Source organism: Zea mays, chromosome 3, assembly GCF_902167145.1.
Source record: "Zea mays cultivar B73 chromosome 3, Zm-B73-REFERENCE-NAM-5.0, whole genome shotgun sequence".
In the NCBI taxonomy this organism is placed as follows: domain Eukaryota; kingdom Viridiplantae; phylum Streptophyta; class Magnoliopsida; order Poales; family Poaceae; genus Zea; species Zea mays.
In genome coordinates this window covers 139,389,209-139,404,715 of record NC_050098.1, presented here as the reverse complement: position 1 = coordinate 139,404,715, position 15,507 = coordinate 139,389,209, and the positions used below count along the sequence as shown (strand labels likewise).

The 15,507-nt window shown below is 46.6% G+C and overlaps 1 protein-coding gene across 1 annotated transcript; it reads left to right on the top strand.

Moving 5' to 3' along the window:
* The first annotated feature begins 12,079 nt into the window (after positions 1-12,079).
* LOC103650617 (uncharacterized) lies at positions 12,080-15,240 on the top strand. Its single transcript, XM_008676189.2, has 2 exons — positions 12,080-12,380; positions 14,517-15,240. The coding sequence occupies exons 1-2, from the start codon at positions 12,267-12,269 to the stop codon at positions 14,769-14,771; spliced, it is 369 nt and encodes a 122-aa protein (XP_008674411.1). The 5' UTR covers positions 12,080-12,266; the 3' UTR covers positions 14,772-15,240.
* Positions 15,241-15,507: the final 267 nt, after the last annotated feature.

Here is a 15,507-nt window from a genome sequence, read left to right as displayed (position 1 = left end):
TTCAAATCGTCTAGAAACAAGTCAGGCGGCAGACGCCGTTTCACGTAACACGACACCATTGGGACTGAAGTCAAATGCTTGGATGATATGATTACACCCCGCGGTCACATCAAGTTACTACTCAAGGCCAGTTTGCTAAACGCTCAGCGCACCAAGCCGTCCCTTGGCTACACCCATTGGGGAGGGGACGTCCAGGAATTTTCAATAGATTTTCCCAAGCAGTCACATCCATACAGTATACGCAATGAATGTATCAAGACAGAAGGAAGATATCGATAAAGATCGGAGGAAAGCCAAAAATAGCCACTGAAGTACAAGTCTAATCAACAGAAGCATTGAAGCATGAAGCGAAATGAATACCAGCCAAGAGCCATCTACCGGACGTCCAATCTGTCGTAGATCAAATAAATTTCAAACCTAACAAGACATGAGTAGATCGCGTTGCTGATCTCTAAAGCAGGAGTTAAAGACAACAGACTAATCTCTAAAAGCATAAGCTAATGATATAATGCCAAATTCTAAGGCATGAGATGAAGACCTTTGAGTGAATTATTTTCAGTAATCCACTCAAAGCTCGGGGGCTACAAATTCTCAACCCCGAAGGCAGAACACTGATCTCTAGGGCATGGAACGACGATGAAATGCTGATTTCTAAAGCATGGGACGAAGATGAACCAACGACTTCTAAAAAGCATGAGATGAAGACCTTTGAGTGGATTATTTTCAGTAATCCACTCAAAGCTCGGGGGCTACACCCATTGGGTGCACCAATCCTCAACCCCTAAGGACAAGATGTTGATCTCTAAAGCATAAGCTGGTAACCAAGCATTAATTTCTGAAATATAAAGTGAAGACCGTTGAAAAGCTTAAGAATATAACTGAAGTCTGTTTTTACCGGACTGATCAGAGTTGAAAGGGAAATGTGCCCTTGGGCCATTTCTAAGTATTTTGGTGATTGAGTGCAAACACAAGTGCTTAAATGTGAAAATATGCCCATGGATGAACAAAGTGCAAATCACAAGTAAAGGTATGTTTCTAAGCCTTAGTACATTAGTTTTGTGTACTAACATCTTGTCTAAGTGTTAGAAACAGGAGAAAGAAGAAAAGAAAAGAAGTGGAGAGTGGCTGTGTACAGCCAAAGGCTGCTTCGGACTGGGGCACCGGACTGTCCGGTGTGCACCGGACAGTGTCCGGTGCGCCAGACCACCACAGAGCAAACCAGCCGCTCTCGGGTTTTTCTCCGGCGACTTCGGCTAAAATTCACCGGACTGTCCGGTGTGCACCGGACTGTCCGGTGAGCCAACGGTCGGCCGGGCCAACGGTCGACCGCGCGATCGGCGCGCGACACGTGGCCGAGCCAACGGTCGGAAGGAAGCACCGGACTGTCCGGTGTGCACCGGACTGTCCGGTGCGCCAGATCTGCAACGGTCGGCAACGGTCGGCTTCGCTGTTTATGGAAACAAATCGGGCACCAGACAGTGTCCGGTGTGCACCGGACTGTCCGGTGCGCCCGACGACAGAAGGCAAGGATAGCCTTCCAGATGTGTTCTCAACGGCTCCTAGTTGCCTTGGGGCTATAAAAGGGACCCCTAGGCGCATGGAGGAGAACACCAAGCATTCCTTGAGCACTCTTGATCACTCACACATCAATCTTGCGCACTTGTTCGACATTCTAGTGATTTGAGCTCCGTTCTAGTGTGCTAGTCTCTTGAGCTCAAGTCTGGGTCCTGTGTGTGCGTATTCGCTGTGATCTTTGTGTCGTGTGTGAGTTGCTAATCCCTCCCTTGCTCCGTGATTCTCTGTGAACATCTTTTGTAAGGGCGAGAGGCTCCAAGTTGTGGAGATTCCTCGCAAACGGGATTGAGAAAAGAAAAGCAAGAACACCGTGGTATTCAAGTTGATTATTGGATCACTTGAGAGGAGTTGAGTGCAACTCTCGTCCGTTGGGACGCCACAACGTGGAGTAGGCAAGTTTTATACTTGGCCGAACCACGGGATAACCACCGTGTCATCTCTGTGATTGATTTCTTGTGGTTATTGTGTTTTGACTCCTCTCTAGCCACTTGGCCATAATTGTGCTAACACTTAACAAGTTTTTGTGGCTTAAGTTTTGAAGTTTTACAGGATCACCTATTCACCCCCCCCTCTAGGTGCTCTCAATTGGTATCAGAGCCGTTCTCTTCAAGAAAGGGACTAACCGCCCGAAGAGATGGATCCTAAGGGGAAAGGAATTGTGATCAACGACAAAGAGAAGGAGTCCTTCGTCAATGAGCCAAGGGATGACAAGTCCAATGACTCGGGCTCGGGCCACAAGCGAAAAGATGGGAAGAAGAAGAAGACAAGACGCATCAAGGAGATCGTCTACTACGACAGCGATGAGTCCTCTTCTTCCCAAAAGGACGACGACCACGACAAACAAAAGACGGTTAACTCAAACTTTTCTTTTGATTATTCGCGCATTCCATATAGCTCAAATGCTCATTTGCTCCCCATTCCACTTGGCAAGCCTCCTCACTTTGATGGAGAGGACTACGGATTTTGGAGTCACAAAATGCGTACTCACCTATTTTCTCTCCATCCAAGCATTTGGGAGATTGTGGAAAGTGGAATGAAATTTGATAGCTCGGATAGCCCTTCACTCATTAATGAGCAAATCCATAAGAATGCACAAGCTACCACTGTTCTTCTAGCTTCATTGTGCAGGGATGAATATAACAAAGTGAGCGGCTTGGATAACGCCAAGCAGATCTGGGACACCCTCAAGATCTCTCATGAAGGGAATGACGTTACCTTGCTCACCAAAACGGAGTTGGTGGAAGGCGAGCTTGGACGGTTCGCGATGATAAGGGGCGAGGAGCCAACTCAGACATACAACCGGCTCAAGACCCTTATCAACAAAATAAGGAGCTACGGAAGCACGCGATGGACGGACCACGACGTCGTCCGACTAATGCTCAGGTCCTTTACCGTTCTTGATCCTCATTTGGTGAATAATATTCGTGAGAATCCCAGGTACACCAAAATGTCGCCCGAAGAAGTCCTAGGAAAATTCGTCAGCGGGCGAATGATGATCAAGGAGGCAAGGTATGTGGACGACGCCTTGAATGGACCGATCAACGAGCCGCAACCTTTTGCTCTCAAAGCCATAAGGAACAAGGAGGCGCTACCCAGCAAGGTGGCGCAAATTGAGGCGGCCGGTCTTAATGATGAAGAAATGGCCCTCATTATCAAGAGATTCAAGACGGTGCTAAAGGGTCGCAATGGACAGCCGAGCAAGACTAAGACCAAGGGGAAGCGATCATGCTTCAAATGTGGTAAGCTTGGTCATTTTATTGCTAACTGTCCTGATAATGAAAGTGACCAGGAAAAGGGGAACAAAAGGGAGAAGAAGAAGCACTACAAGAAAGCCAAGGGCGAGGCGCATATAGGCAAGGAGTGGGATTCGGATTGCTCCTCCTCCGACTCTGACAATGAGGGACTCGCCGCCACCGCCTTCAACAAATCGGCCCTCTTCCCCAACGAGCGTCACACGTGTCTCATGGCTAAGGAAAAGAAAGTAAGTACTCGAAACTCTACTTATGCTTCTTCTAGTGGTGATGATTCTAGTGACGATGATGAAATAGACTATTCTAGTTTATTTAAAGGTCTAGATAGAATTACGATTGGCAAAATTAATGAATTAATTGATGCATTGAATGAGAAGGATAAACTCTTAGAGAAACAAGAGGATTTATTGTATGAAGAGCATGATAAATTTTTAGAAGCTCAAAAATCTCATGCTCTAGAAGTTAAAAGAAATGAAATGCTTACTTGTGAATTATCTTCATGCCATGAGACAATTTCAAAATTAAAGAGCATTAACGATGAGTTGAATGCTAAGATAGAAATAGCTAGTAAATCAACAACTTGTGTAGAAAATGTTGTTATTTGCAATAGATGTAAAGACTTTGATATTGATGCTTGTAGTGAACACATAGCTTCTATTGCAAAGTTAAATAATGAAGTGGCTAGTCTTAATGACCAACTTAAGACTAGCAAAAGTGAATTTGATAAGTTAAAATTTGCAAGGGATGCTTACACAATAGGAAGACATCCCTCAATTAAGGATGGGCTTGGCTTCAAGAGGGAAGCCAAGAACTTAACAAGCCATAAGACTCCCATCTCCACCAAGGAGAAAGGGAAGGCTCCTATGGCTAATAGTGTTAAGAAGAATCATGCTTTCATGTACTATGATAGGAGATATTCTAGAAATGCTTTTAGAGGTCATGATGTTTTTGATTCACATGCTTATGACTCTTATGCTATGACTGCTTCTAGTTCTCATGTTATGCATGGTAGAAATGGGCTTAGAAGAAATGTTGTTAGGAAAGTAGTGAATGAACCTTCTACAATTTATTGTGCTTTGAATGCTTCCTTTGAAATTTGTAGAAAGGATAAGGAAATTGTTGCTAGGAAGCTAGGGGCAAAATGCAAGGGAGACAAAACTTGCATTTGGGTCCCTAAGGATATTTGCACTAACCTTGTAGGACCCAACATGAGTTGGGTACCTAAGACCCAAGCCTAAATTTGCCTTGCAGGTTTATGCATCCGGGGGTTCAAGCTGGATTATTGATAGCGGATGCACAAACCATATGACGGGGGAGAAGAAAATGTTCACCTCCTACGTCAAGAATAAGGATTCCCAAGATTCAATCATATTCGGTGATGGGAATCAAGGCAAGGTAAAAGGGTTAGGTAAAATTGCAATTTCTAATGAGCACTCTATCTCTAATGTGTTTTTAGTAGAGTCACTAGGATATAATTTACTATCTGTTAGTCAATTGTGCAATATGGGATATAACTGTCTGTTTACAAATGTAGATGTGTCTGTCTTTAGAAGAAGTGATGGTTCACTAGCTTTTAAGGGTGTATTAGACGGCAAACTTTATTTAGTTGATTTTGCAAAAGAAGAGGCCGGTCTAGATGCATGTTTAATGGCTAAGACTTGCATGGGCTGGCTGTGGCATCGCCGCTTAGCACATGTGGGGATGAAGAACCTCCACAAGCTTCTAAAGGGAGAACATGTGATAGGTCTAACCAATGTTCATTTCGAAAAAGATAGACCTTGTGCAGCTTGTCAAGCAGGGAAACAGGTGGGAGGAGCGCATCACAGCAAGAATGTGATGACCACTTCAAGACCCCTGGAGCTGCTGCATATGGACCTCTTCGGACCCGTCGCCTATCTAAGCATAGGGGGAAGTAAGTATGGTCTAGTTATTGTTGATGACTTTTCCCGCTTCACTTGGGTATTCTTTCTGCAGGATAAGTCTGAAACCCAAGGGACCCTCAAGCGCTTCCTCAGGAGGGCTCAAAATGAGTTTGAGCTCAAAGTGAAAAAGATAAGGAGCGACAACGGGTCCGAGTTCAAGAACCTTCAAGTGGAGGAGTTCCTTGAAGAGGAAGGGATCAAGCACGAGTTCTCCGCTCCCTACACACCACAGCAAAATGGTGTGGTAGAGAGGAAGAACAGGACGCTCATCGACATGGCGAGGACGATGCTAGGAGAGTTCAAGACCCCCGAGTGCTTTTGGACGGAAGCCGTGAACACGGCTTGCCACGCCATCAACAGGGTCTACCTTCATCGCCTCCTCAAGAAGACTTCGTATGAGCTTCTAACCGGTAACAAACCCAATGTATCTTACTTTCGTGTATTTGGGAGCAAGTGCTACATTCTAGTGAAAAAGGGTAGAAATTCTAAGTTTGCTCCCAAAGCTGTAGAAGGGTTTTTATTAGGTTATGACTCAAATACAAAGGCGTATAGAGTCTTCAACAAATCATCGGGTTTGGTTGAAGTCTCTAGCGACGTTGTATTTGATGAAACTAATGGCTCTCCAAGAGAGCAAGTTGTTGATTGTGATGATGTAGATGAAGAAGATGTTCCGACGGCTGCTATACGAACCATGGCGATTGGAGAAGTGCGGCCACAGGAACAAGGTGAACGAGATCAACCTTCTTCCTCAACTATGGTGCATCCCCCAACCAAAGATGACGAACAGGTACCTCAGGTGGAGACGCTTGATCAAGGGGGAGCACAAGATGATCAAGTGATGGAGGAAGAAGCGCAACCGGCACCTCCAACCCAAGTTCGAGCGATGATTCAAAGGGATCATCCCGTCGATCAAATTCTGGGTGACATTAGCAAGGGAGTAACTACTCGATCTCGATTAGTTAATTTTTGTGAGCATTACTCCTTTGTCTCTTCTATTGAGCCTTTCAGGGTAGAGGAGGCCTTGCTAGATCCGGATTGGGTATTGGCCATGCAGGAGGAGCTCAACAACTTCAAGCGCAATGAAGTTTGGACACTGGTGCCTCGTCCGAAGCAAAATGTTGTGGGAACCAAGTGGGTGTTCCGCAACAAACAGGACGAGCACGGGGTGGTGACGAGGAACAAAGCTCGACTTGTGGCAAAAGGTTATGCCCAAGTCGCAGGTTTGGACTTTGAGGAGACTTTCGCTCCTGTGGCTAGGCTAGAGTCCATTCGTATCTTGCTAGCATATGCCGCTCAGTCGCTCACCATTCTTTCAGGTTGTACCAAATGGATGTGAAGAGCGCTTTCCTCAACGGGCCAATCAAGGAGGAAGTGTACGTGGAGCAACCCCCTGGCTTCGAGGATGAACGGTACCCCGACCATGTGTGTAAGCTCTCTAAGGCGCTCTATGGACTTAAGCAAGCCCCAAGAGCATGGTATGAATGCCTTAGAGACTTTCTAATTGCTAATGCTTTCAAGGTTGGGAAAGCCGATCCAACTCTTTTTACAAAGACATGTGATGGTGATTTGTTTGTGTGCCAAATTTATGTCGATGACATAATATTTGGTTCTACTAACCAAAAGTCTTGTGAAGAGTTTAGCAGGGTAATGACGCAGAAATTCGAGATGTCGATGATGGGCGAGTTGAACTACTTCCTTGGGTTCCAAGTGAAGCAACTCAAGGACGGCACCTTCATCTCCCAAACGAAGTACACGCAAGATCTGCTAAAGCGGTTTGGGAAGAAGGACGCCAAGCCCGCAAAGACTCCGATGGGGACCGACGGACACACCGACCTCAACAAAGGAGGAGGATTGAAAGGGAAAAGGTGGACTTGGACCATGAAAGACTTCCACTGCACTCCGATGAGAGGGTAACTAATTCCAAGTTCATCTCATGAAATCTTATTGCCATTTGCTCTTAATTGAAGACTTTGGTGAGGCAATGGGGTTAAAAGGCCAAGATTAATCCCGTTTTGGTGCTTGATGCCAAAGGGGGAGAAAATAAAGGCCAAAGTGATAAATGGATCAGCTACCACTTGAGAGATTTTGAAAATAGTAGAATAGAGTTTTTGTTTTGTCAAAAGCTTTTATTGTCTCTTATTGTCTCTATTGTCAAAAGTTGGCTTCTTGTGGGGAGAAGTGTTGATTATGGGAAATAGGGGGAGTTTTTGAAATCTTTGATCAATCTCCTTTGGAATGACTCTCGTTATGCTTCAACATGTGTGTTTGACTTAGAGATAGAGATTTGAGTTTGATTTGCAAAAACAAACCAAGTGGTGGCAAAAGATGATCCATATATGCCAAAATTGAATAAAACTCAAAGTCAGTTTTTATTTGAAGTGATTTTGCACTTGTTCTAGTTGCTTTATGTTGTGTTGGCATAAATCACCAAAAAGGGGGAGATTGAAAGGGAAATGTGCCCTTGGGCCATTTCTAAGTATTTTGGTGATTGAGTGCAAACACAAGTGCTTAAATGTGAAAATATGCCCATGGATGAACAAAGTGCAAATCACAAGTAAAGGTATGTTTCTAAGCCTTAGTACATTAGTTTTGTGTACTAACATCTTGTCTAAGTGTTAGAAACAGGAGAAAGAAGAAAAGAAAAGAAGTGGAGAGTGGCTGTGTACAGCCAAAGGCTGCTTCGGACTGGGGCACCGGACTGTCCGGTGTGCACCGGACAGTGTCCGGTGCGCCAGACCACCACAGAGCAAACCAGCCGCTCTCGGGTTTTTCTCCGGCGACTTCGGCTAAAATTCACCGGACTGTCCGGTGTGCACCGGACTGTCCGGTGAGCCAACGGTCGGCCGGGCCAACGGTCGACCGCGCGATCGGCGCGCGACACGTGGCCGAGCCAACGGTCGGAAGGAAGCACCGGACTGTCCGGTGTGCACCGGACTGTCCGGTGCGCCAGATCTGCAACGGTCGGCAACGGTCGGCTTCGCTGTTTATGGAAACAAATCGGGCACCGGACAGTGTCCGGTGTGCACCGGACTGTCCGGTGCGCCCGACGACAGAAGGCAAGGATAGCCTTCCAGATGTGTTCTCAACGGCTCCTAGCTGCCTTGGGGCTATAAAAGGGACCCCTAGGCGCATGGAGGAGAACACCAAGCATTCCTTGAGCACTCTTGATCACTCACACATCAATCTTGCGCACTTGTTCGACATTCTAGTGATTTGAGCTCCGTTCTAGTGTGCTAGTCTCTTGAGCTCAAGTCTGGGTCCTGTGTGTGCGTATTCGCTGTGATCTTTGTGTCGTGTGTGAGATGCTAATCCCTCCCTTGCTCCGTGATTCTCTGTGAACATCTTTTGTAAGGGCGAGAGGCTCCAAGTTGTGGAGATTCCTCGCAAACGGGATTGAGAAAAGAAAAGCAAGAACACCGTGGTATTCAAGTTGATCATTGGATCACTTGAGAGGAGTTGAGTGCAACTCTCGTCCGTTGGGACGCCACAACGTGGAGTAGGCAAGTTTTGTACTTGGCCGAACCACGGGATAACCACCGTGTCATCTCTGTGATTGATTTCTTGTGGTTATTGTGTTTTGACTCCTCTCTAGCCACTTGACCATAATTGTGCTAACACTTAACAAGTTTTTGTGGCTTAAGTTTTGAAGTTTTACATGATCACCTATTCACCCCCCCCCCCCTCTAGGTGCTCTCAAGAGTTCAGAAGCAACGACTTGACAGATGCACTGTCAGAGCATCCACGATCTAAAATCAAAACTGCAAGCTGGATCTAGAATCTTTGGGCCGATTGTTTCAAAATCAACTCAAAGATTAGGGCTTGTGGGGAACAGATATCCCCCGGTCCACTAGAAGGCTAGATGGCCTCGCAAAAGACTCTGGGCCCATTATTTTGCAAAGCCACCCCTTCGTGGGACAGGGGAGGAATCACTGGCAGAATGGATCGACACAAGATTGGATCAACTCGAGCCTAGACGGCTCACTGGATTTAAACGCTATCCGCAGCATTGATCCGATTCTCCCGCGCAACACCCTCAGACGTCGGAACTGAACGAGGATAAGTCGGCAGGATAATAGGGAGATAAGTTCAGTCGGTTCACTATTACTTAGGAGCACATAGCTATCATACCCGCATGTAACGCCCCACAGTCGAGTATATAAGGCCTAGGGGGCACCCCATCAAAAAGATAAGTCACTCATTAGCCATCTACACAATTCTCTAGCATCCTTCATACTAGAGAATCCCCCTGTAACCCACCACATAAAGATCCACACCAGGAAGTAGGGTATTACGCCTCTCTAAGCAGCCCGAACCTGTAGAAAATTGTCTACCGTCTCTCGTGCGCCCAGCACGAACCATCGAGCTACAGTCGGTTACACCGTTCTACCCAAAAGCACCTCGAGGGGTAACCCCAGGTGCGCGGTCGGGTCTCAAACACCGACACCATCCCTATTTTTATAGTCCAAGGAGGGGCGGTGGTTATAGGAAGGTTATCTATACAATCACTAGAAAAAAGATATGGATTGGACTAACTTAGTCTATCCCTAATTATGGGATACTTATCTCTATATTTTTCATATAGATTACCCTTATCTTCTAATTGGTAGGATCATGACATCCTTATCTTCTCCTGGCAGGTCATAAATGTCGCCCACCATAAAGGGCACGGTCAGAGACAACAGGATGACCAAGGCGTATACGGACAAATGCAACCTTACCAGGGTAAAACACCCAGTTTTACAACGGCACAATAGCTTCTTCTCAAGGAAGCTACCAGTAGCCCCCCCCCCACCTTGGCTCATAAAAGGAGGAGGTCGGGTCACGAAACGAAGGAGAGTCATGAGACGACACTCAACAGAAGACACACACACTTGACGAGACCAGAGACCTGGAGGCTGGAGCAAAGGCGTGATGTCCAAGGCTTAGCTTAGAATTCCAGTCCCATAGTTTGTAGGTCCATCCACGCAAAAAGAGACTTAGGAGCTCGTCCCTCTCTCCCCGGCTTGTAACCCCTACTATGAGCATTGAGCAACATAGGTGCCGGTAGCACGAGCCGCCAAAGACTGGATGTAGAGATGTTCTTTTCGAACGAGTATAAATCGTGCGCCCACCGAGCACCCCATCTGGATGACGGAACACACACAAATTTATTTGTCGGAGCGTAGATTTGTAACTCCGACAATACTGGGACGAAGGGAGTAATCTTGAAATTGTAGAAGTCAAAATCTTCTACTTTTGGGAACATTTTAGAGGTATTAATGTTATCTTTTTATGCTTGAAAATATTGGCATGTGTATTAAGTAATATATTCAGTAAAAAAATGTTGGACAAATAAATTTATGCATGTATTTATATATGTTTGTTCATACACTAGTCCAAGGTTTTTTTATGAATCCTGAATCCGCTACTGGTTGAAGTCTTGAACCGGTACTAAAGATCTATTTTTAGTACCGGACATTGGAAACAAGACTAAAGATTGAGACTTTGAGTCTCGGATGTCAAAGTACTATTTGAGAATCTGATACTGTAGCCCGTTTCTAACCGGTATAGGTCCTGTATATTCTGCAGCAAGGGTGTAGAATAGTATATAGATGAAAACGACGAGTCACTTAGCTTGTATTCTTCCACATGTACGTATATATAGGCTGGTGGAGTAGACGTGTTGCGCAATAGGCGGCAGGGAGAATGAAAAGCTAGTAGAGAACAGACTTGCTGGCAAGGAATCGAGGCGAAAGCGATGAGGACGATGTCGCGGAGATCCGAGGCGGCGTGGCGCGTGGCGGAAGCTCACGGGCGCGGGCCCCGGCCGGCGGGGTGGTGCGCTACGGTGGTGCCCCTGCCGGACGTGGATCGCCTCTCCGTCACAAGGGCCGTGTCCCCACCCAGCATGCAGATCAGCCACTCACACACAATAAAAGATCTCCTTTCCTTTCGCTCTATCCATTTCGCTGGTAGGTACCTCAAGTGTCACTGTATATTCGATCGGGGGCCTGCGTGCGTTGCATCATTCGCGCACGCAATAAAATGACCCCGTTTGCGTTACACGCTACGGCATGCATCGTGCCGCGTCACGTCACGTGTGTCATGCATGCAGCGCTAGCGTGCCGCGCGCAGCAACGGGCCGGTTAACCCCAGCGCGTGCACGTACGTACACGTACACGTGCGACAGTGAATCCCAACACATGCATGCATATTGGTCTTCCCTTCCTGTCACCGTGATCGAATTGCACTGGTACTGCATGCGGCTGCGTGCATACTAGCTCCTACATGTTTCGGATCCACGTGCATGCACGTAAGACCATGGTCGGCCGGCATGCATGCATGCAGCAGTATGGACGGGGAGCACGCACGCGGCCACGAGCTTATACAAACACTGAACGATAACCACCGGCCGCCGCCGCCGCGCGCGCGGCCGGTGGCGAGTCCAGGCCCGGCACGCAATATCCCCGCGGGAGCCGATGCGCCGACGACGACGCGGCGAGCCCCGATTGGACGCGGCGAGCTGACCTCCCGGGGGACGCCACGCACGACGTGTCCCTCCCGGCCGCCGCGCGCGCGGCACTTGACAGCCACACGTACAAGCACTGCACACAGCAGCACCTCGGGCCGGGACGCAACGAAGCCGGCCGGTCCAGGACGGCGACGGCGACGACGCATATGCAGCTGCAGGCGCCGCGTGGCCGCGCGCGCCCCCCACTCCCCGGCCGCCACGTGGGGGTCGGACCGCCCGTACGGGAGCGACACGTCCACCCGCCTTGCATTGTCTCTCGCTGTGCCCTGCTATATTTATACCCGGCCGTGGCTTCGTCTCTGTGGAGTGGACTCCATCGATCGGTCTCCAAAACTCGAACGCAGATCGAGGGCGCAGGCAGAGCTAGCAAATCATTTCGAATCAATATATACGTACGTACATACGTACGCTTGGAGTATTTTTTTTTCCGGATTTATATATACGGCCGGCCGGGTATATATATATATACTACCGATCGAGAAGAGGAAGAGGCTGGCTGCTACATCCATGGCGCCGGCGGCCATGGCGGCGACCGGCAGGGCGGAGGAGGCGGGGCGGATGTCGTCGTCCATAGAGTGGGAGCCCAAGACGCTGACCGTCGACCAGATCAAGTTCGCAAGGGTAAGCACAACATATACAGATTAATGTGTGTGATCTAAAATTTGTTGTTTTCATAAAAAAATTTGTATTTTTTTCATATACGCGAGTATCACACGTACTACTCGACTCGATTCATCTTTAGGCTTAATTTAGGTAATCTAGTATTAAACGCAATCCACATGTATTAAGAGTGGATTAGAGTGTAAATTAATTTAAGTTACACTCTAATACACCTCAATACAAATGGATTGAGGTCAGTATTAAAGTATTTAAATTAGGTCTTATGTGTACATGCATCTTACCCTCTCCATGCATGAAACATGGTCGAGTACGTATGTTTCATAATTCATACTATAAGAAATATAAGTACGTACATCGGTACATACAGAGTTTCCTATCTTCTTCCGGACTGTTATAAATTTATGTATTTTTCCTTTAATTTCGGAAGTACGTACTACGATAACTAATACTGTATTAGTGTAAGCATTATTATATTCCGAAATAGTTGGAGTGCACTGTTCCGTAAAATCTATTCAAATTCAATTAGGCAGTCCTCTCCACGTGTTTAGATACTACCATGCATTGCACCACTCCGTCTTTCCATGTAGTGACTCACCAACCTTGATGCACCCGAATAAATGTCAATACCAAGTACTCCCACTATATAAGGCGTAATCAGATCTGTTCAAAGACTAAAAAATATATTTAATTGTTTTTATACCATTGCATCGATATATCTATGTACATAGAAAACACGCTTTATATGGTAAGATAAGAACAAAAATGGTTACATCTTATATCCTAGGGACGAAGGGAGTAATGCGTAATTGAAAGACTTAGAATGTGTTTGGTTTGAGGTCAAAGTAGCATGAGGCGGGGCGGTATCGTCCCCTCGATTTTTTGGGATCACACCGCTATAAAGAATTACTTCAGTATTTAACTTGCCCCTGCGTAACTGTCATCCAAATACCGTCGAAATTGTGGCCGTCTCCTTTTATCCTTTCTTGTACATCCAACCAAACACACTTTTAAGTTTTTTTTTGTGCCGGTACATTTTAAGGTATATCCAGAAATATAAAGGTTGGATGCATTCATAATAATTTGTACGTACTAGATTAAAAAACAGTTTTGGTGAATTAACTTCCTTTAAAATAAAAAAAACACCGATTGCCTGCTGCATACAAACTACTCGTATACAATTTATTGTCTAGCTAGCTACCATCGGGCTTGCTTAAAATTGAATCTGACGATCGAGCTAAAAAATCTCTCTCTATATATATAGTTAAAAAAGTTACATGCTGCATATGCAATGCATGCGTTATTCTTTTGTTTTAGAAAAAGAGGAAATGAAACCTATGACGACGGAGTAATCAGGAACCGATACAAGCATATGCATGCATGACTGGCGTAGTACGCGCGCATGATGTGTACGTGACGGACGGGTCACCGTCACGCAACCTGGTCGTACATGTGCCCCATGCGCCCGACGTTGTCATCGGGTGCAGCTGTGACGGAGACGACGTGCCGCCCGGCGGCACAATAAACATCACCCTACCACAAGGTGGACACTCTCTCACCCCATATTTACAGTGCATCGAGTTGCTCCCCTATGGACTCTCTCTCCTCCGCGTGATGGCTAGATCGGCAGCAACGCAGCTGGATGTGAGGTAAAATAAATAATAAAATATGTGATAGTTGGTATAGGGTAGAGATTTAGGGTAAATATGACTGCGGGGGATTGTGTGATAGAGTAGAGAATCTTGCTGACCAGGATAGAATATTCTTTTTAGAGTAGAAATTTAGAGTTGCACGAGTGCGGATAGCCTAATTATTCTAGTTAATTCCTGCTGTGTGCTAGCTGTCACGACACGACTGTTCGTGTACTACGACGACGAGACGACCTCCCCTGCATGCGACTTACCCACCAAGTCGCATAACTTGTGATGACGACGGCTGTGACGTGTCTTTGCGTACGTACTTCACACGTATATATAGTTCATATACGTACGTACGTGTCAAAAAAAAAACCAACACTCGCGTTACGTAGTACGTCTGTAATAATCACTACTTAAACTAAATAAAAAATAGGTCTGAATTACTTAAGGAAGGAAACACGAACACGTCGTTGAATAACATAGCGCGAGTGTGTTTTTGCAGGAGGCGGCGCTGTACGTGGTGAGCACCAAGACGGAGGAGGAGGCGATCCGGATCTTCACCGAGGGCATCAAGCCCGTGCGGACGGCTGTCCGCAAGTCCACCTCCACCGACTCCTCGTCGGACGACGACGTGGAGCTCGGCTGCTGCTCCTCCTCCACCAAACGCTGTTGCGGCGCCGCCGGCGCTCATGCTCGACGACGACGGCGCTCCACCGACGACGACGACAGGGACGACGTCGCTACAGCGCCATTCTAGCTCGATCGCTAGCCAGATAGCTGTTCCCTCTCCTCCTTAGCTGATGTGGTCTAGCTAGTCCAGACTCCAGAGTCTACTGCGTGCATTTTCTTCTTCCTTTCGAAAACCCGCCGTCCCTTCCCTTACATTTGCCTGCTGGCGGGCTGGCGGCCTGGGCTATTTGAAGGATCGGAGCCGGCGAGTTTGGCCCCCGCTTTTTTAGCGCGGCGAATTTTTGAGGCACATGGCTCTCAGTACTCCTAGCATATAGAGGAGGACATATCTTGTGCAATCACTTATTTTGGTGCAAGCGTACAATCAAACTATCCAGAGCATCCAATCTAGATCCAACGATTTCATATGGAAGGGGTTAAAAGTAAAATAGGTAGAAGAGATGATGTAAATACCAGAAAAAAACAGCTAGCTAGCAGTGTTAAGTGTACATTTACTCCCTTCTGTCTTCTCTCAACATAAGCACTCTGGCTAGCTATTGGCTAATTAACCACTGAGGTCTATTTGGTAGAAATTCTGGCCACACTGTCAAACAGGCTGGTTGTGGATTGACTAGCCACTGAGGTAGGTAGGTCTATTTGGTAATATCTATTCGAGGTTTGTTTGGTTTACCTGGTTGATCGAGCAGGTTAGACCATATATATAGTTCATACAAATTTTTGGCTAAATCCTTTCACGCTCGTGTGAAATCAGCTTTATTTAACATCTACACGACCCTTGATTAATTGCTAGAGAGTAAACAACA

What these genes read in the sequence shown, in the direction of transcription:
- LOC103650617 (XM_008676189.2), top strand. Translation starts at nt 12,267, where the DNA reads ATGGCGCCGGCGGCCATGGCGGCGACCGGCAGGGCGGAGGAGGCGGGG. An exon ending in ACCAGATCAAGTTCGCAAGG is followed by an intron (nt 12,381 to 14,516) that starts GTAAGCACAACA and finishes GTGTTTTTGCAG; the next exon opens with GAGGCGGCGCTGTACGTGGT.